We start from the raw sequence: 21,503 nt of genomic DNA on the forward strand, positions 1-21,503 counted from the left end.
TCACCGCCTGGCCTGGAAAGAATCAGCGCTCAGAGCGAACTCAGCTCTGCCTGTATCTGCACACATGGTGCAAGGAGTAATATGAGTACTCTGACCCAGTGAGTAATAAAAATAAATAACGACGGAAAACATGAAATCTCATAACGGCACAATATAGCGCTATCCCAAGCAGTAAAATCAGTTATACAGTAAAACAGTGAGTATCAGATAATTCTTCTTTTAAAACAGTAAAGACAAATAATTTCCACAGTAAGGATAAATCAAAAGCTTGCCCCTCGGGCTCAATATGTAAATCTCAGTATAGTATCAGCCCCTCGGGCTCACTCCCAACTCACCAGCACACAACATCAGCCCCTCGGGCTCACTCCCAACTCACCACACACAAGCAACGGCCTCTCGGGCCCACTCCCAACTCACCTGGGTACCCTGCGCTCACTGGGGGTGTGTACAGACTCCGGAGGGGCTCCTACAGCCCAAGCGCAATATCAATAGGCCTGAAAGCCTTCACACATCACACACGAGGCCTGAAAGCCTCCTCATATAACACTCGAGGCCTGAAAGCCTCCTCACATCACTCAACATATCCTCACGTATGGCCCTCGGCCTCAATCAGTCCAGAAAATAATCATAAGCCTCTTGGGCATCAGTAAAACAATAGTGCTCAGCTCAACAACATTATAAATATCATTAAATCTCGAGTTGAGTATAAATGTAGCTGAGTTCACAAAATAATATAATTCAATTGGACTGAGTTCAAATAATATTTCAATTCGTGAGGAAAATAGTGATGTAAATTCACAAAAGATTTCAGATAATTGGCACGAAGCCCAAATATGGCAATAAGCCCAATCATAGTGAAAAACAATAAATCTTTATCAATTACGCGGTAAAAATATCAACTGGGATGGACCAAGTCACAATCCCCAATAGTAAATGACCCCGCGCTCGTCATACAACGCGTGTCTCATCTCAACATAGCAGTATGTTGTGCAATCCGGGGTTTCAAACCCTCAGTGCATCATTTAAAATCATTACTCACCTCAAGACGGTCCAACGTCTACTCCGCTATGCCCTTGCCTCTCGAATTTACCTCTTCGCGCGTCGAATCTGGTCAAAACCACAACGAATACATTACAATAGGCTAAGGGAATATAACCCAATCGAAAAGACTCGAAAAATATCAAAATTCACGAAATTCGCAAAACCCGAGCCCCGGGCCCACTTCTCAAAAAATTACGAAAGTCACATCACCGGATTCCTCGTCTCGCCACGAGTCCGTACATATAAAATTTACCAAAATCGGAGTTCAAATGACCCCTCAAATCTTCAAATCTTATTTTCAAATCCCTAGGTCCAAAATCCCCAATTTACACCTCAAAAACATGTAATCTAGTCGGATTATTCGATGATAATTCAATATTATGGAGTAGAAATAATCACAAGTGACTTACCTCAAGATTTCTCATGATTTCTTGCTCAAAAATCGCCCCAAACCGTGTTATTTCGCAAGAAAATAGGTAAAAAAAACGAGCAGAAACGCAGCAGCCTTTAATAAGCAAATCTGGTCGCTAAAGACCCAAATCTCGTCGCTAAAGGTGCTAATCTGGTCGCTAAAAGTGCCACACCAGACCTGATACTCCAGCACTCTTTAATTTCACTAAAAAGGCTCTAACGCCTTCATACGAACTCAGAATTAGACGATTCTTGTTCCTATGAGTCACAAATAATAATACAAACACAACCCTTCAATTGAAACTCAATTCGGAGCTCATTTGCCTAGTGCGATATCCATTTTGCTCGTTAAACAATTACTCATGTTTCGCGTCAAAAACCCAATCGTGACTTTATGAAATTAGACCAAAATTTCCAGATCAGTCTTATAATTCATTATCAAAATTCCGGAAGTCTCGGAATCAAATTTGGATCTCTAGAACTAAAAATAAACCTTTAGATCATTACATTTATGCTCAAAACGGCAAAAATCTTCCAAAAACTCTTTCAAAATTTGTCCGAGCCTCATGGGATCCCAACAAAGTATACTAACAAGTCCCATAATATGACACAAACTTAGTTGTTTCTTCGAATCACCAAAAACAACGCAAAAATACTAAATTCACCTCGGATTCAAGCCTATGAACTTTGAAACTTCTAATTTTCGCATCCGATGTCGAAACACGTCAAAACTAGTCCGAATGATCTCAAATTTTACAGACAAGTCCAAAATAACATAATGAAGCTACAACAACTCTCGGAATTCCATTCCGATCCTCGGATCAAAATCTTACCTATCAACCGGAATTCGTCAAAATACTAACTTTGCCGATTCAAGCTTAATTCTACACCGATCATCACAAAAATATTCCGGACACACTCCTAAGTCCCAAATCACCTAACAAAGCTATTTGAACCATAAAATTCGCATTTCGAGCGCTCTAACACATAAGTCAATATCCTGTTGACTTTTCCAATTTAACCTTCCTTAAAAGAGACTAAGTGTCTCAAACCTTACCAAAATCATTCAGGAATGACTTCAAATTTTGCACACAAGTCACATTCAACATTACAGACCTGCCCCAACTTTCGGAATCGCATTCCGACCTCTATATCAAAATTTCCACTTCCGGTCGAATTTTCTCAAAAACCTTCAAATTTCTATATTTAGCCAAACGGCTCCAAAATGACCTACGGATCTCCGAATTCACTTCCGATTGTGCTCCCAAATCCAGAATCACCATACGGAGCTACTCCCAGTCTCGGAATTCCAAACGGACATCAATAACACTGAAATGCATTTTAAGCCAAACTGATGCAATTTCTTCTAAAATGCTATCTTCCACAATAGGCGCCAAAATGCTCCCGGGTTATCCAAAACCCGATCCGGGCATACTCCCAAGTCCGAAATCATCATACGAACCTGCTGGAACCTTCGGAGCCTAATTCCGAGGTCTTTTACTCAAAATTCCAATCCTAGTTCATTTCTTCAATTTTAAGCTTTCAAAATGAGAATTTCCATTTAGATTTGACTCCAAACTCCCTGAATTTTAATTCTGACCATACACACAAGTCGATATACCTGAGATGAAGCTTCTCATGGCCTCAAACTGCTAAATGACGCGCTGGATCTCAAAACGACCGATCGGGTCGTTACAATCTCCCCCACTTAAACATACGTTCGTCCTCGAACGTGCTGAGAACTACACTGAAGTAGTCTGAAATCACTTGTTTAACACCTCATGCACCTTCCCGTGCTACCACCACTCAGTTGAGCACATTAGCTCGATAACTCTATAGATATACTCCCTTATTCAAGCAAATAAGCCATTAGGTCCAATTCCAACATCCTGAATTTCCTGCCAAGCCTGTTTCCATCATACGACCACCATATCAATCTCCACACGCTGTACCCAAACATGGCTGCATAACTTTGCTGAATTCACACTTTGCATCACTTTACTCATAGGACCACAATAACATTCTTTAAACATGATAGTCGAAATTCCACAAATCTGATGCTCCCATTGCATCTCATGACCTACATAAGTCTTGCTCTAGTTTTTACAACACTGATACGGCTGAAAAGATGTACCGAAATTCATAATCAACTGTTGAATCAACAATTCATTGGATCTATACTTCTGGCAAGAACTATCACCTTATTATGAACCAAACAATGGTCTTAGCCCCTTAATTTACTTCATATACTTAGATTGCGTTGATCTCGAATTCAATGATCTCGTCTCACCCATTACAAACTGCTCAAGCAATAATCCACCCCAGACATAATCAAAAGCCGCATATAATGCCCTAATATGCCAATAGGCTACCAATTCAAATGCGATAAAAAAACGAACTTTGGAAGGAATTACCAATCCCACGCACTAATACGGACTTTCCTTAGAAAACAGGAAGCAAGGCATACAAAATAGCATATAGAAAACTATACTCAACATCACATTGTTGCGGCGTGCAACCCGATCCAGATAACATACCCATGGCGGCGTGCCACCCAATCCACACATAGATCTCACATAAGGAGATGCACATCGAGCCAAATTTGCTCATTACAACAAAATACCGAGTATCGGTCGTAAGTATGATAAGTGCATAATAATATCTCTGAGGGACATATAGCGTTATAAGCTACAAAAAAGCACAACTGAGGTGCGATGTAAAATCTGAATTTCAAGAGCCAAGATGCTCATATAATGTCATTCCTACAAAGATTCTCAACACATAGCAATTTCTCAAGTCATCTCACAACTCACACGGCGCAATGTATCACTACGCAAAATATCTGACAATGAAACATCAACCTAACTACTCCTCCATGAGGAACGCGTTACTAAAATGCACACATATGGCATGATATAGAGCCATTATTCACATTACATCTATCCATCGACTTCAAGCCGATTCTGATCGTGCCAAGATATGCCAATAATATTTCACAGATCTATAACCCAATAAGCAGAGTGCCCTCCAGGCATAAATTCTCAAATGGATGATATTACCAAAATTCTCATACTTGGTTTAAATTTCTAATTAATCAAGTGACTACATGTCACACTTATACAATCTTCCTGTGGGACAAGCTCCCACCATCTTCCAAAATAATTAACGGGTTCGCACATTCAAACCACCGGCTGCACTAACGCTGAAAAGTGATCAAGAATCCCTAACCAGGATGCAAAGCCTTTCTCGCAGAACACCAGTCTCAGGTGATACTGACATCAATACCCATCTTACTCAAAACACTGGAACTCCTTTCCTGCTCATCCGAACTTGTGACATCACAGTCATTGACCAAACTGCGACCTTGGTCCTTACATCAAATTCCATACCACTCACTACACCTCACGTGCCGATATACTATAGACAGGATTTCCATCACAACTCTGGAACCGCCGATAGGCTAATATTTCATCACATAAGACTTTCTATTTAACTTACTTCTGGAGAACTATAGCAACATACAGGCGAATTCTCATAACCGTCGAATATGCCAATATCTAAGTAGTGGTCCAAGCCACCATAACTCTTCCGGGATTTGCCTCCACATAACAAGCCATAATAGAAGAATGCTTCGGAACAAAATCAATTACGGTGGCCGACAAGCCTCACACGTACCGCCACAAATCACTTGCATAACTTGCTCACGCTGAAGGAACTGATCACTGACACCAATATGCCAATTCAACTATGGCTAATCAACCTACCTCCTTCCAATTTACCCTTAATTGCCTTGGAAATAATACTTCTCCATTCAACACATAACATACTCCATCTGCACTCCTCCGGAGTGACCTTGAATCACGAGACCATGCTGTCTCAAATCCCACGAACCATTTCATATCTACACCGCAAGTCAAAATATTATAGAACATTTTGGGCACCTTCTCATAAGCTGTTACAAAGCTTGATTCTTATCTGATCCATAATGTTAACATCATTAGGCACCACACTTTGCCCTTTGAATTCATGAGGACCGTTACTGAGAACCACCCGCTCCGACTTGGCCTCGAATGCAACCACTCCACTGAATTTTATAACATATGAATACCCTTTCTATGAAGCACCCAGCGGGATCACTTCCCTCGAAGCCTGCACATATACGAGGCATAAATCATGAATCTTCCCTCAAGTCCGAACATGAGCCAATAAAGCTAACTATAACATGCATTCAACAATTCATTTACTCAAATTACCACTCATGGTCCTTTTCCGTAGCCGCAATAACCCATTAATATGCTAATAACCAGAATTCACGTAGGTAATTAACCATGCAACCCAATCGTAAGCGGTGGGACTCTCCCACTTAGCTCAAAGCCACTATTACACGACTTTCGAACACATTAGAACCATTCTCTCAAGTCATTTACTCTTATTCAAAATGAAATTCACCTGATCCAAGGAACATAACCACATGTGCCTCATTAGCACTCTGACACCTCAGGGTATGATCTCATTCCAGTACAACCAAACATCTTCCTGCTCCATGCACCGAGCATTCTTTACCAACGACAGTTTAAGACATATTGTTATTCTCACACATCTATAAAGCACCATGTAGCCTTTGTCCAAGTTTTCCCTCAATCGTGCCATCTTCGGACCAATTTCCGTAACCAGAGCTGATTCGCCAGCATGCCTCGAACCAGAACCAACATAGCGCATGACCGCACAATTATCTAATCAATAGCAAACTCCCCAACTTGGCTCGAAGCCATAGATCACAACACATATACACTATTGTTGTCGTAATACCATGGTGAGATTAAACTCACTCCTTCATTCACTCACACAACAGTTAAGCCCACTATTAGGCGACAATTTTTTTTTTTTACTAAGTCCTAAATTTTTCAAAAATTTCGGCAGAGTTTCCTTTGTAATTGGGCCTATCCACCTGCCAGAGAATCACCAAAACCATCCTAACAACATATCCACAACTCGACAAAGCATCACAATGAAAAATCAAACACTTAATAGTCCATCAATCATCCAACAGGTCTCCATCGTCACTTCCAAGTCATATAGATACATCTCGCAGTTGTAACATACTCATCACGTAGCTATCCATCCATCATTCCCACTAATAGGGACAATACCGAACATATAAGTTCAAAACACTTGCTCACATAATCAGCACCCCGGTGCTCAAGCCATAGGCAATGATCTGGCCTCAAGTCCTCCCGACTGGAATAACATCAAACTCACAGAGATTACACCTCGCCCATCGATCGGGGAATTACAAGCCATCAAGGCACATCTAATACTGAGCATTTGTTCGCGCATACGAATATGTGGAAGGAACTGTAAAAGTTACTTTTTCAAGCTGAATCAAGGAGTCACGATTAAGAATTCAAGAATATGAAGTTTTTCCTAAAGGTTTTGCAGCCTCCCGAGGATAAGTACAGACGTCTCCGTACCGATCCGCGAGACTCTACTAAACCAGCTCATGACTCGCGAGTCCAAGTAACCTAGGCTCTGATACCAACTTGTCACGACCCAAAATCCCAACCCGGTCGTGATGGCGCCTCTCGTGAGGACAAGGCCTGCCAATCAACAAAACAAAACATCTCTTTAAAATTACTTAGCAGGAATAAGTCTAAATCATGGGCAATATAATCTTAAATGCGAAATAAACGTGATAGAACAAGGAAAACCATCCCAACTCAGCCCGAAATCGGGGTGTCACAAGTCATGAGCTACTACAGAGTTTACTAATATTTTACAAAGTCTGGAATTATCATAAATAACAAAGATAAGGGAGAAAACGGGGCTGCGGACGTCAACAGCTACCTCGTTACTCCTAGTCACCGCCTGGTCTGGAAAGAATCAGCGCTCAGGAGCGAACTCAGCTCTGCCTGTATCTGCACACATGGTGCAGGGAGTAATGTGAGTACTCCGACCCAGTGAGTAATAAAAAGAAATAACGACTGAAAACATGAAATCTCATAACGGCACAATATAGCGCTATCCCAAGCAGTAAAATCAGTTATACAGTAAAACAGTGAGTATCAGATAATTCTTCTTTTAAAACAGTAAAGACAAATAATTTCCACAGTAAGGATAAATCAAAAGCTTGCCCCTCGGGCTCAATATGTAAATCTCAGTATAGTATCAGCCCCTCGGGCTCACTCCCAACTCACCAGCACACAACATCAGCCCCTCGGGCTCACTCCCAACTCACCACACACAAGCAACGGCCTCTCGGGCCCACTCCCAACTCACCTGGGTACCCTGCGCTCACTGGGGGTGTGTACAGACTCCGGAGGGGCTCCTACAGCCCAAGCGCAATATCAATAGGCCTGAAAGCCTTCACACATCACACACGAGGCCTGAAAGCCTCCTCATATAACACTCGAGGCCTGAAAGCCTCCTCACATCACTCAACATATCCTCACGTATGGCCCTCGGCCTCAATCAGTCCAGAAAATAATCATAAGCCTCTTGGGCATCAGTAAAACAATAGTGCTCAGCTCAACAGCATTATAAATATCATTAAATCTCGAGTTGAGTATAAATGTAGCTGAGTTCACAAAATAATATAATTCAATTGGACTGAGTTCAAATAATATTTCAATTCGTGAGGAAAATAGTGATGTAAATTCACAAAAGATTTCAGATAATTGGCACGAAGCCCAAATATGGCAATAAGCCCAATCATAGTGAAAAACAATAAATCTTTATCAATTACGCGGTAAAAATATCAACTGGGATGGACCAAGTCACAATCCCCAATAGTAAATGACCCCGCGCTCGTCATACAACGCGTGTCTCATCTCAACATAGCAGTATGTTGTGCAATCCGGGGTTTCAAACCCTCAGTGCATCATTTAAAATCATTACTCACCTCAAGACGGTCCAACGTCTACTCCGCTATGCCCTTGCCTCTCGAATTTACCTCTTCGCGCGTCGAATCTGGTCAAAACCACAACGAATACATTACAATAGGCTAAGGGAATATAACCCAATCGAAAAGACTCGAAAAATATCAAAATTCACGAAATTCGCAAAACCTGAGCCCGGGGCCCACTTGTCGAAAAATTACGCAAGTCACATCACCGGATTCCTTGTATCGCCACGAGTCCGTACATATAAAATTTACCAAAATCGGAGTTCAAATGACCCCTCAAATCTTCAAATCTTATTTTCAAATCCCTAGGTCCAAAATCCCCAATTTACACCTTAAAAACATGTAATCTAGTCGGATTATTCGATGATAATTCAATATTATGGAGTAGAAATAATCACAAGTGACTTACCTCAAGATTTCTCATGATTTCTTGCTCAAAAATCTCCCTAAACCATGTAATTTCGCAAGAAAATTGGTAAAAAAAAGGAGCAGAAATGCAGCAGCTTTTAATAAGCAAATCTAGTCACTAAAGACCCAAATCTGGTCGCTAAAGGTGCTAATCTGGTCGCTAAAAGTGCCACACCAGACCTGATGCACTAGCACTCTTTAATTTCACTAAAAAGGCTCTAACTCCTTCATACGAACTCGGAATTAGACGATTCTTGTTCCTATGAGTCACAAATAATAATACGAACACAACCCTTCAATCGAAACTCAATTCGAAGCTCATTTGCCCAGTGCGATATCCATTTTGCTCGTTAAACAATTACTCATGTTTCGCGTCAAAAACCCAATCGCGACTTGATGAAATTAGACCAAAATTTCCAGATCAGTCCTATAATTCATTATCAAAATTCCAGAAGTTTCAGAATCAAATTTGGATCTCTAGAACTAAAAATGAACCTTTAGATCATTACATTTATGCTCAAAACGGCAAAAAACTTCCAAAAACTCTTCCAAAATTTGTCCGAGCCTCATGGGATCCCAACAAAGTATACTAACAAGTCCCATAATATGACACAAACTTATTTGTTTCTTCGAATCACCAAAAACAACGCAAAAATACTAAATTCACCTCGGATTCAAGCCTATGAACTTTGAAACTTCTAATTTTCACATCCGATGTCGAAACACGTCAAAACTAGTCCGAATGATCTCAAATTTTGCAGACAAGTCCAAAATGACATAATGAAGCTACAACAACTCTCGGAATTCCATTCCGAGCCTCAGATCAAAATCTTACCTATCAACCGGAATTCGTCAAAATACTAACTTTGTCGATTCAAGCTTAATTCTACACCGGTCATCACAGAAATATTCCGGATACTCTCCTAAGTCCCAAATCACCTAACAAAGCTATCTGAACCATAAAATTCACATTTCGAGTGCTCTAACACATAAGTCAATATCCGATTGACTTTTCCAACTTAAGCTTCCTTAAAAGAGACAAAGTGTCTCAAACCTTACCAAAATCATTCAGGAATGACTTCAAATGTTGCACACAAGTCACATTCGACATTACGGACTTGCCCCAACTTTCGGAATCGCATTCCGAACCCAATATCAAAATTTCCACTTCCGGTCGAATTTTCTCAAAAACCTTCAAATTTCTATATTTAGCCAAACGGCTCCAAAATGACCTACGGACCTCCGAATTCACTTCCGATCGCGCTCCCAAATCCAGAATCACCATACGGAGCTACTCCCAGTCTCGGAATTCCAAACGGACATCAATAACACTGAAATGCATTTTAAGCCAAACTGATGCAATTTCTTCTAAAATGCTATCTTCCACAATAGGCGCCAAAACGCTCCCGGGTTATCCAAAACCCGATCCGGGCATACGCCCAAGTCCGAAATCATCATACGAACCTGCTAGAACCTTCGGATCCCAATTCCGAGGTCGTTTACTCAAAATTCCAATCCTAGTTCATTTCTTCAATTTTAAGCTTTCAAAATGAGAATTTCCATTTAGATTTGACTCCAAACTCCCTGAATTTTAATTCTGACCATACACACAAGTCAATATACCTGAGATGAAGCTGCTCATGGCCTCAAACTGCTGAATGATGTGTCAGAGCTCAAAACGACCGATCGGGTCGTTACATATGAGGATCTTCACATTTGCGATTGGTTCCTCACTTTTGCGGGGCTCGCATTTGCGAACTTCATGTCGTAAATGCGACACCTACAACTGATCAAAAATGACTTAGATAAGATTTTTGGTTCATTCTTCAAATTTTCAAACTCAAGAACCCTAGAGTCTATTTTTCAAAGAACGTTTCCTCCCCAAATCAATGGTAAGTTATTCTAAACTAATTTTTTTCAATCTTTCACTACTTTTCCTAAGATTTCAACCTAAAATCTAGAGTTTTCATGGTGGAAATTAGTTTTTTTTTGGGTAGAACTAGGGTTTTTTGAAAAATAGGGATTTAGACCTTAAATTGAGGTCTGATTCCAAAACAAATTACATAATCGGGCTCGGGGGTGAATGGGTAATCAGATTTTAGTCCGAACTTTGAGTTTGGCTCTAGCGGGTCCGGATGTTGACTTTTTCAATAATAACCTAAATTGAATTCTTTACAATGGTGGGTAGTTCCTAAGGCTTAATTTGAATCGTTTGGTTGATAAATTAGTAGATTTTATTGGTTTGAAGGCGCACTTGAAAAGCAAAGAAGTGATTGAGCTTTGAGTTTGGTCTTTAAAGCGAGGCAAGTGTCATGGTTAACCTTGACTTGACGGAATAAGATGTGTTTGTCTATTTGCTACATGTTTAGATATTGGGTACAACGTATATGTGAGGTGACAAGTACTTATGCGTTGTTGTCGGGTTAAAGTATGCAGGTGGGACTTGGTTCCTCGTAATTATTATTTTCTTTGATCATATTATTCATGTTGAGACTAGTATTGTTAAATTGATCGTTCTTACCATGTTTACAGATTCTTTTGGTGATAATTGAGTATTGACTTCAAAGTTAAGGTTGGTATTGTGGAACCAAATGACGAAGTAAGGCTTGTTCGTGTTATTCTATCTCTCTGTTGTTATTGTTCATTGCTTTATGGTAAGGGAGAGTATTAATGCACGAGGCGTAATGTCGTGCCATATTGTAAGTGTTAATGCACGAAGGGTGATGTCATACCATATTGTGAGTGTTAATGCACGAAGGGTGATGTCGTGCCATATTGTGAGTGTTAATGCACGAAGAGTGATGCAGTGCCATGTTATGAGAGTTAATGCACGAAGAGTGATGTCATGCTATTTCTGTTGATTTATATGGTGAGGTTGAGAGTAAAAGCACGAAGGGTAATGCCGCGCACTTTTCTTTACTGTGTTTAATTGTTTTCATTGGTTCAAGGCATATTGTCTATTACAGTTATCATTGTTGTTGTGATTCTTTTATCTTGTATCCCCCTCAACATGTCCCCCTCCATATATTATTTGTCTAGCTCCTATTTGTTGTTATTTTATACATATACTTTTAAATTACACAGATTTATTATGTAGGTGTCTTGTCATAGCCTCATCACTACTTCGTCGAGGTTAGGCTCGATGATAACTAGGGATTATAGTTCATTTTACACTCCTTCTTACTTGAGTTTTGATTAAAAATATATACAAAATAGTCCCAAATGCTTACATGTTGTACTTGTTTGCAGGGTTTGGTAAAAAGGTGACAATTAGTCAAAATCAGCTCAAAAAGGAACGAAACATGCACAAGTACCAAGAACAAGTCCAAGCACAGTGCAACAGATCCACTGCGACCGCATTCTATTTAGTGCGGACCGCAGTGGCCTCACTACGGCCGCAATCGAGTTTGTGCGGTCCGCAAAGATGGGGTTCAGAGAGTTGGGAGTTTGGAGATTAATACCAATGTGGTCCGCGGTCCTTTTTGTGCGGACCGTAGTTGAAGTCACTGCGGCCGCAGTACATTTTATGAGTCCCGCGGTGGATAAGTTCATAGAGCAGAGACTTGAAGCCAAAAAGCCTCACGCAACCGCACTCCATTTCTTACGGTCCGCGGTACCCCCGTAGGGGTAATTTTGTCCAAAAAATTTAGCCTGGTATAAATACTTTCTTTTCCCATTTTTAGGTCATCATTTGTAATCTAACTTTCAGCAGAGCACGTGAACGACTGTATTTGACTATTTTGAGTAATTTTATAGTGGGTTTATCATTGAATCTTCAATTATTAGCTTGTAATTAAATCTTATGGGTTATTCTTCATCTATTTCTCTGTTTTCTTTCATTATTATGGGTAGCTAGACCCATTAGCTAGGGTTGTGGCTCAACCCTAGTGTGGGTATTTGATGGGTCTTTTGATTTAAGGCTTAGATATTTATGGGTAGTTGATATTTGGACTGATTTGTATTTTCCATATTGAATTAGTGGTTGCAAACACTAATTTGTGCCTATTTGACTTGGGTTCTTCTTGAGAAAAAGATCTTGAGTCTAGGAAAATCAGTTCAACAAGGAATTTGGGTATAATCAAGAGATTGATAGCCCTAGTTAAAGGGTTAAACCTAGAGATAGTAATACCCAACTTGAGCCTATATTGCTTGCACAATCTTGACACCCAATTGGTCTTGAGAAAGTCAATTAGGGCAAAGTCACTCAAGCTACCGAGAGGTATAGAGTGAGCAATTCCATGCATTGGCTATATCACAATCCCCGACATAACGTCTTTGCCTTAGGCTTTAGATCCCGTCAAGTATTCACCTAGGAGAAAGTCACTTCCCTAGTGCCTCTTTAACTAATTAGAAAACCCTACAAGCAATCATTCTTTATTTAATTTAGCTTATCATTAGCCTAAATATTATAAGTAGTATTCAACCAAAAGATGATTGGAAGAGTAATTAAGAACACTACGCATCTCTAGTTTAGATAGGAATCCAATTCCCACTTCTAGCTCCCTGTGGATTCGATACCGACTATCTCGGGTAAAAGCTGATTCGACCGCTCTCACCACTTCGTAGTGATGTAGGGTTGGCTCCAATTACTTATTGGCGCCGTTTCCGGGGAGCTAACAGTTTTGGCTATCTATCTAAATAGTTTTGTGTATTGTTCTTCTTTCCTTCTGTGTTAGTAATTTGTGTGTGTCGTAACTTCAGGTACAAAATGGCAGCAAACAACGCACCTCTTGGAGATTTTTCGCCGGGGGAAGAGGTAGATGACAATATTGATGATGAGGTTCCTATTGTGCCTGAAGGACAAAGGAGAGGCCGTCAGGCTAATGATAATATTCCAGACCCTCCCCCACTACCTCCAAGAGTGGCTGCTCGAGTGCTTCCCAACCAAGGATATGCTAGTGCAATTGTCCCACCCCGGATCCGGGAGGGCAATTTTCAAATTACTAATCTGATGCTGACACTGTTGGAGCATCAAGGGTATTTCACGGGTGCTCCCAATCAGGATTCTTACAAACATCTTAAGGGTTTGGTGGATACTTGTTGGGGGAGCAAGCAAACTAATGTATCAGAGGATGCACTTCGATTGAGACTATTCCCTTTCTCACTTAGAGGGAAAGCATTAGATTGGCTTGAGTGACTTCCCAACCATTCCATCACTACTTGAGATGAGTTGGTGGATAAATTCATTGCAAAGTTTTTCTCGTCGGGGCATATGGCCGCATTAGGGGATGAGATCTTATCTTTCAAGCAGGAGCCCACCGAACCATTACATGAGATATGGGAGAGATATATAATCATGGTAAAGGAATATCCTAATAATCGTATGACTAAGGCAATGATACAACATACATTCTACTGGGGCATTAACACAACAAATCAGTGCATAGCGAACCAACTTGCTGGAGATAATTTCTTGAAGCTGTATTATGATGAGGCTTATGACATTATTGATGAGATGTCTGACACGTCCTCCGCTTGGCAAAGTCGAGCCAATGTACTATAGGGTGACCCCACGATCACTCACTTGCACAAAGAGCTACATGATCATGGGCAGGCTATAGTAGAGCTGACAACAACAATGAACCAGCTAGCAAAGGCACAGTTACAACAGGTTCAAAATCCGCGCCAAGTAAATGCTTTGGAGGGTGTCAACATACTAGTGAACAAAAGAAGACAAAAAGGTCAACATAAACTAAGGGAGTTCGTATCAATATGACAATGATTGTGGTGGATTCCAAGATGATGGTTATGATGGGCAGAATGAATACATGCAATATGTGAACAATTATCAGGGCCAAAGGGGAAATTCTTCCAACCAACAACAATAGAGACCACAAGGCAATTGGGGCAATCAACAGCAACAAGGAATAGTAATTGGTGGAACAACAACCAAAATTTCAATTGGGGCACTCAGAACAATCAGGGTAATTGGAATGGCAACAACAACAACTGGGGTGGTAACAACAATCAGGGTGGTTGGAACAATGGCAATCAAGGAAATCGGGGGCAAGGCTTTCAAAGGCCCCTAATGTATCAACAACCGAACAATCTACCCCTATTTCCATCCCAAAGTCCTAATTCTTCCAACAATGAATGGGGAGAGTTGAAATAATGTTTGAACATATGATGAAAAAGAATGTGGACTCTGATGCTCAGTTGGCTTCCCACAATACTTCAATCAGAAACTTGGAGGTTCAATTAGGCCAAATCTCACAATCCTTGAATACTCGCCCTAAGGGGTCTCTACCAAGTGATACGGTAGTTAACCCGAAGGGTGGGAACAATCATGTTATGGCTGTAACTACAAGAAATGGATGAGGCGGTGATGTGCATGCCTCCAAGCAAAAAGAAATTTTGAGTGATAAAGTTGAGTTGCAAGAAGATGAGATTCCTTTGGTGGTTGAAAATGTGATTTATGAGAAGTGAATAAGGAAGTGCAGATTGATATCCAATATGACAAGGTGGAAACGCAGAATGACGTGAACCCGTCTAGGGAACACGTAATAGACATGCCGGAAACGGTTGTGCCTAAAGTCAAGACTCCTTTGCCAAGTCCACCTCCACCTTATCCTCTAAGGCTCGCGAAGCAGAAAAATGAGAATCAGTTTAAGAAGTTTATTGATATGATGAAGAGCTTATCCATTAATGTGCCTTTCGTGGAGGCTCTAGAGCAAATGCTGGGTTATGCTAAATTCATGAAGGACTTGGTGAAAAAGAAAAGATCCATGGATTGTGAAACTATCAAGATGATCCACCAAGTTAGTGCAATAGTGCACTCAATGGCTGTCACACCTCCTTTTTCCGTCACCGCGAGGGGTGAAGGGAGTTTTTTCCAATTAAAGGACGATCGAAACGGGATTTATTTATTTATTTCAGAGTCGCCAATTGGGAGATTTAGGGTGTCCCAAGTCACCAATTTTAATCCCGAATCGAGGAAAAGAATGACTCTGTATTACAGTCCGCGAACCAGAAATCCGGATAAGGAATTCTGTTAACCCGGGAGAAGGTATTAGGCATTCCCGAATTCCGTGGTTTTAGCACGGTCACTCAATTGTCATATTTGGCTCATTTATCTGATTTTTAAACAATTAAGAACTTATATGCAAATTTAACTTTTAAAACCGCTTTTATCATTATTTATTTTATACAAAATTGCAACGTCGTGAAAACGCATCTCGAACCACGCCACAACCAGTGCACACGTGATTTGTTGACGCATTTTGACTTCGTCAAGATCGTGATTTGGGTTACATAAATGTACACCCGTATTTAAGAAAATAACCTTATTAAATATGCGCCAAAATACTACGCGTTATGGTACTATTAGGTAGGACTGTAAAGTTTACTAAATCGCCCATCTCGGAATCTAGATATTTTCTTATATTAAAAAAATAAATAAATAAGATTGGAGGACTACAATTTTTTGTATTATTTATATTTATTTATTTATTAGCGAGATCCTCCCTTATTTTATGAATACCCTTTAATGACTATATCTTTATTATTACTAAGTTTGTCTATAATTATGAAGTCAATCTCTACATACTTAAAAATAACATATTAATTACTAATTTAAAACAAATATTAATGGAAAGTAATATTACTAAAATTATAATTACAAACAACATGGAATTGTCAAAAAATAAAAAAACTAATTATCCCATAGTTGGATTAAAATTCATATTGTTAGTATGACTTAAGCTTATTGAAATTAATTATTTACAAATACTGAAAATTGAAAAAAAAACTTGATTACTAAACCATATTTCTAAAAATTAAACAATTTAACCTTAACTAACCTTGTTTTAATTCACATCATGTCCTAATACTTGATTCGCAAACTAATTCATGTTTTAACTGAAATTAACTACATGATTCCGATTAACTTAACGTTGACAAAAAACCTTATGAATAAGGAACTTAGTCAATTTTTGCCAAACTGATTCAATAACGCCATTTTTTACGTTATTTCTTCTATTTTGATTATTAAACAGTTTTAATTAGTAATCAGGCTTAAATATATTTCCTAATAATCCGGTTAAGGCGTTATTTAATATATCGCTATAACATGCCTAGTTATGCCAAATGACAGTGATTTACAGAATAATAATACATGAATAATCTAAATACAATACAAAAAAATTAAACTAAATTAAAAATTTAACACTCCATTCTTCATTTCAGCTTACAAAATGCCAAAATTACAGTTGTGTACCTGATATTGTCAATATAAGAAGAAGAAAGTCAGCAACGTAATACGTAACACAGCAACAACAACAATAACCAGCAATAACCAGTCAACGAAAGCCCCAGTGACAGATTTAAAAAATTCAAAATAAAATCCAGGAATGCCGAAAATAACGGACAGAAACCAAGAGAAATTTTCAGATTTTTTGAAAGGCTAGTTAATCTTCAACCCTTAATTTCTACACCTGTATACCAGAATATTTATCAGGTGTGTACTACTCTCTCTTCTAATTTTTAACTTTTTTTTATTATTTTCTTTGTATGTTTTTTCTTTTCTTGAGAGTTTCAATATTTTTTTGGAATAAATGTTCAGCTCTTTTTTTCTCTCTAATCTGTTCTCTCTCTATTCTCTGTCTCTGTTTTTATATCTGTCCAAGACCTCCTATATATATCACATTCCCAAACCCTTTAATTAACTACTAAATCAATACTTTTTCCTACCAAACCCATTATTCTTCCCACTCATCCCCCTTACATTAAATAAATATATCAACTCCACCTCATTATATTTTGTCCCTCATGTCTACCATAAACAATTACCATATTCCCCTCCACTACATTTGTCTTGTCCCCCATTTATATTAAACAACTATATCACCTACACCCCATTACCTTTTGTTCCCCATGCTTAATTACTTTAATATTATCTTAATTTTACTGGAAAGAACATTCAAAATAAATAATTATTCAGAAATTAAATTCCAAAAATGCCCCTCTGCCCTTATTGAAATTACCAAACTACCCTTGAATGTACTGCAAATTACCAAATTACCCCCATCAGCTATAACAAATCAATTAATCAAACTCAACCAAAATATAGCCAATATGACCAATTTCTACACAAATTCAAACAACAAATCATATGAACACGGATGAACAACACAACAACAATATCACATGAACACAAATTGAACAACAAAGAACAACTAAAATTTTGATTGAACAATATTTTTAGCAACAAACAAACCTACTTTCAGATTCAACAACAACAACAAACAAGTATATTCAGATTTCTAAATTCAATAATCATTTGAACTTAAAATCAACTCTAACAACATTACAACCAACAATTCCTATATTAAACTTAAACAAGATTATGAGACAAACTCAAGAAATAATCATAAATGATAAACAATAAACAAAAAAATCAAACTTATACTAATTTCGTATTCAAGAACAATCAAACAAAGTATGGACATGAATTAAATCTAAAAATAAAAACGACGGATTCAAATGATTAAACCAACATACTTCCCTATTACAACTAAATTATTTTAGGCAAATAACAAAACAAAACTTTAAGAAGAAACAATTGTGAATTTAAACTTGAACTTAACAATATTAACAATTTCTAAAAAAAATACATAGAACACATGAAACAAATTAATTAAACTTCAATTTGTATCTAACCAACATTAAACTGACAACTTTTTAACTAAACAATAAGCAAGAACGATAAAACAAACATGAAACAAACTGAAAAATTAATTAATCAAAGTTCCATTTGAATCTGAAAATTTAATCAACAAAACATATGAACAAACTAGAAAATTATTTCAACGACGAACAAGCAAAACAAGAATTGAATCATTTAACGATTTTGGATCCAAAAAATATCAAACAAAAATATGGACAAAATAAAACTTAGAACAACTAACCGTAAATGACCAACGACGAACATCGAACGAACTCTAAATGAAACCAACCACAACTGGGCTTCTTTGGCCATAGAAGAAGCAGCAAGAAAACAGAAGCGTGAAGGCGACGCGGCAAGCCGAAGCAGAAACGTGAGCAGCTGTGCGTGCTCGTCCATGGCGGAGAAGCAGCAGCTCGGAGGAGAAGAAAGGAGGAAGAGAAGCAGCAACAATGGAGCGCGGGCAGCAACGGCTGCGTCAATGGCGGACGCGGGCAGCAGCTGCGACGGAGAAGGTGAAGGTTGACGAGCTGTTCGTCGTCGATGGAGCAGTGGAAACGCAGCAACAATGGAGGACAAAAAGCAGCAGCAATGGCGAAGAGAAAAGGACGCAGTAGCAACGACATGGACGACGCAGAAACAGCTGCGACAATGGTCGTTTGGACGCGACGACGAAGAAGAAAGGCAGCTTGCTTGGCGTTTTGTTTGGAGAAGATGGAGTTCGTTGGAGCTGCTGGTTTTGTCGACGTTGGGCAGCCATGGTTGGAAGGTTTGGAGCTTTGGGAAGATGAAGAAAGAAAGAGGGGGGGCGGGTCTCTTAGGTTTTTTTTAGGGTTTTTGTTTTTGGGTTTCAACAAGAAAAAATGAAAAATGAGAGGGGGTTGGGCGGATGGTTTAGTTATGGGGCAGACCGGGTCGACCCGGTTTGAAATGGGCCGGGTCATGGGGAAGATTGGACAATTGTTTGGGCTTGGGGTTGAAATTTGAATAAATGGCCCAATCCGATTTTTCTTTGTATTTTTGCTCTTTTTCTTCTTTTATTTTTTCTAGAACTAAATTATAAAAGTACTTAAATTATTATTAAGAACTAAATTAAGTTATAAAAGCGCAAATTAATTCCCAATAACAATTAACGCATAATTAAGTAGTAATTAAGCATAAAATTGTATATTTGGACATTAAATGCTAAAAATGCAAAAGATGCCTATTTTTGTAATTTTTTAATTTTTGTAAAACAAACTTAATTACTAACAATTGTAGGATTAAATCCTAAATGCAAATGCGACATATTTTTTTGTATTTTTTTATTAATTTAACAAATAAACATGCACAGATAAAAATAATTATACAAAAATACCACAAAAATACAAAAATTGTATACAAAGGAAAATTGTTTTATTTTGAATTTTTTGGGAGTGATTTTCATATAGGGCAAAAATCACGTGCTCACAACTACCCCTCTTTGTCCGAAAACACGAAGGGTTTTCGTGCAAAGATAAAGTGAGCGAATACGAGCGATTTTTGCCCGTTCGAGTACTCCGTGTGAAGCATTTTTTTTTTTGAAAGATTTTGACCGAACCTTTGCTTCAGAGGTTTCCTACATATCCTGGGCTGAACAGGAATCAGGTCAATGTAGTTCGGGAAATCTTGGTAGCTGGGACTACCATGGGACTGCAATGTTACTGCTGTTGCATGCTACTGTTACTGTTTGCTGACCTCCTTATTACACCATGCTTAAAAAAATAAGAAGCTAGACTAAGCTAAAAATTACAAAATCTTATCTGTCTTCCCCCTTGCTCCGGTTGCCTTGCTTTTTGTCGGCTTGTGTTTCCTCTGGTGCCTTTCTACCAAGATTTTTTTGGCCCTTCGCTTTTCTGAATACTAGTTTTCATCATTTTGTTCGGTCCACTGGGGACAGGGCTTTCTTCATTAAGCTTTTTTGGCGGTTCCTCTGGGAATACGATTCTCTTCATCAGATTTGTTATGCTGGGCATGATTTAATGTTCACACGCTATTTTTCAAGACGCGTCTTTTCTTTTTTTTGACTCATGCGCTTGAATTTGTGCTGGGACTTCTTGTTGCCACCTTCTACCTTCCGGTGCTGGGATTTTTATTGTTTCCTGCTGGGGATTCTTGTTGTAACCTTCTGCCTTTCGGTGGGGTTATTGACTTCAAAATCTGCAGTATAAGACTGAAAAGTATTCCTCTCGTTATACAGGTGGGCGCCTGGATGCAACAATATGAAATGTATTCTCTCGTTATACTGGTGGGCGACCTAGGACATGAAATGAAAATGTATACCCGCATTATACTGGTGGGCGACCTAGAAATGAAAAACTGAAATGTATGCCCGCATTATACTGGTGGGCGACCTAGCACATGAAATGAAAAACAGAAATGTATTCCCGCATTATACTGGTGGGCGACCTAGAACAGAAATGAAAAGATAGAAATGTATTCCCGCATTATACTGGTGGGCGACCTAGAACAGAAATGAAAAGACAGAAATGTATTCCTGCATTATACTAGTGTGCGACCTAGAACAGAAATGAAAAGACAGAAATGTATTCCCGCATTATACTGGTGGGCGACCGAGGAATGAAAAACTGAAATGTATGCCCGCATTATACTGGTGGGCGACCTAGAACATGAAATGAAAAGAGAAATGCATACCCGCATTATACTGGTGGGCGACCTAGAACATGAAATGAAAACATAAATGCATACCCGCATTATACTGGTGGGCGACCTAGAACATGAAATGAAAAGAGAAATGCATACCCGCATTATACTGGTGGGCGACCTAGAACATGAAATGAAAAGAGAAATGCATACCCGCATTATACTGGTGGGCGACCTAGAACATGAAATGAAAACATAAATGCATACCCGCATTATACTGGTGGGTGACCTAGAACATGAAATGAAAACATAAATGCATACCCGCATTATACTGGTGGGCGACCTAGAACATGAAATGAAAACATAAATATGTATTCCCGCATTATACTGGTGGGCGCCTAATTGGTAAAGAATAATTTGAATTTGTTTCCTCGATTCTCCGAGAAAATTTTCACTTGT

At 38.9% G+C, this 21,503-nt stretch overlaps 1 protein-coding gene across 1 annotated transcript in view; it reads left to right on the plus strand.

The window, feature by feature from the left end:
- The window catches only part of LOC138879417 (uncharacterized), a 36,239-nt gene extending 22,341 nt beyond the window's left edge, over positions 1 to 13,898 (plus strand). The window contains exons 5-6 of the mRNA XM_070159027.1: positions 13,463 to 13,580; positions 13,731 to 13,898. Of these exons, the coding sequence (XP_070015128.1) occupies positions 13,463 to 13,580; positions 13,731 to 13,898 (286 nt within the window). The remainder of the gene's footprint in view (positions 1 to 13,462; positions 13,581 to 13,730) is intronic.
- Positions 13,899 to 21,503: the final 7,605 nt, after the last annotated feature.

This window comes from Nicotiana sylvestris, chromosome 10 (genome assembly GCF_000393655.2).
Source record: "Nicotiana sylvestris chromosome 10, ASM39365v2, whole genome shotgun sequence".
In the NCBI taxonomy this organism is placed as follows: domain Eukaryota; kingdom Viridiplantae; phylum Streptophyta; class Magnoliopsida; order Solanales; family Solanaceae; genus Nicotiana; species Nicotiana sylvestris.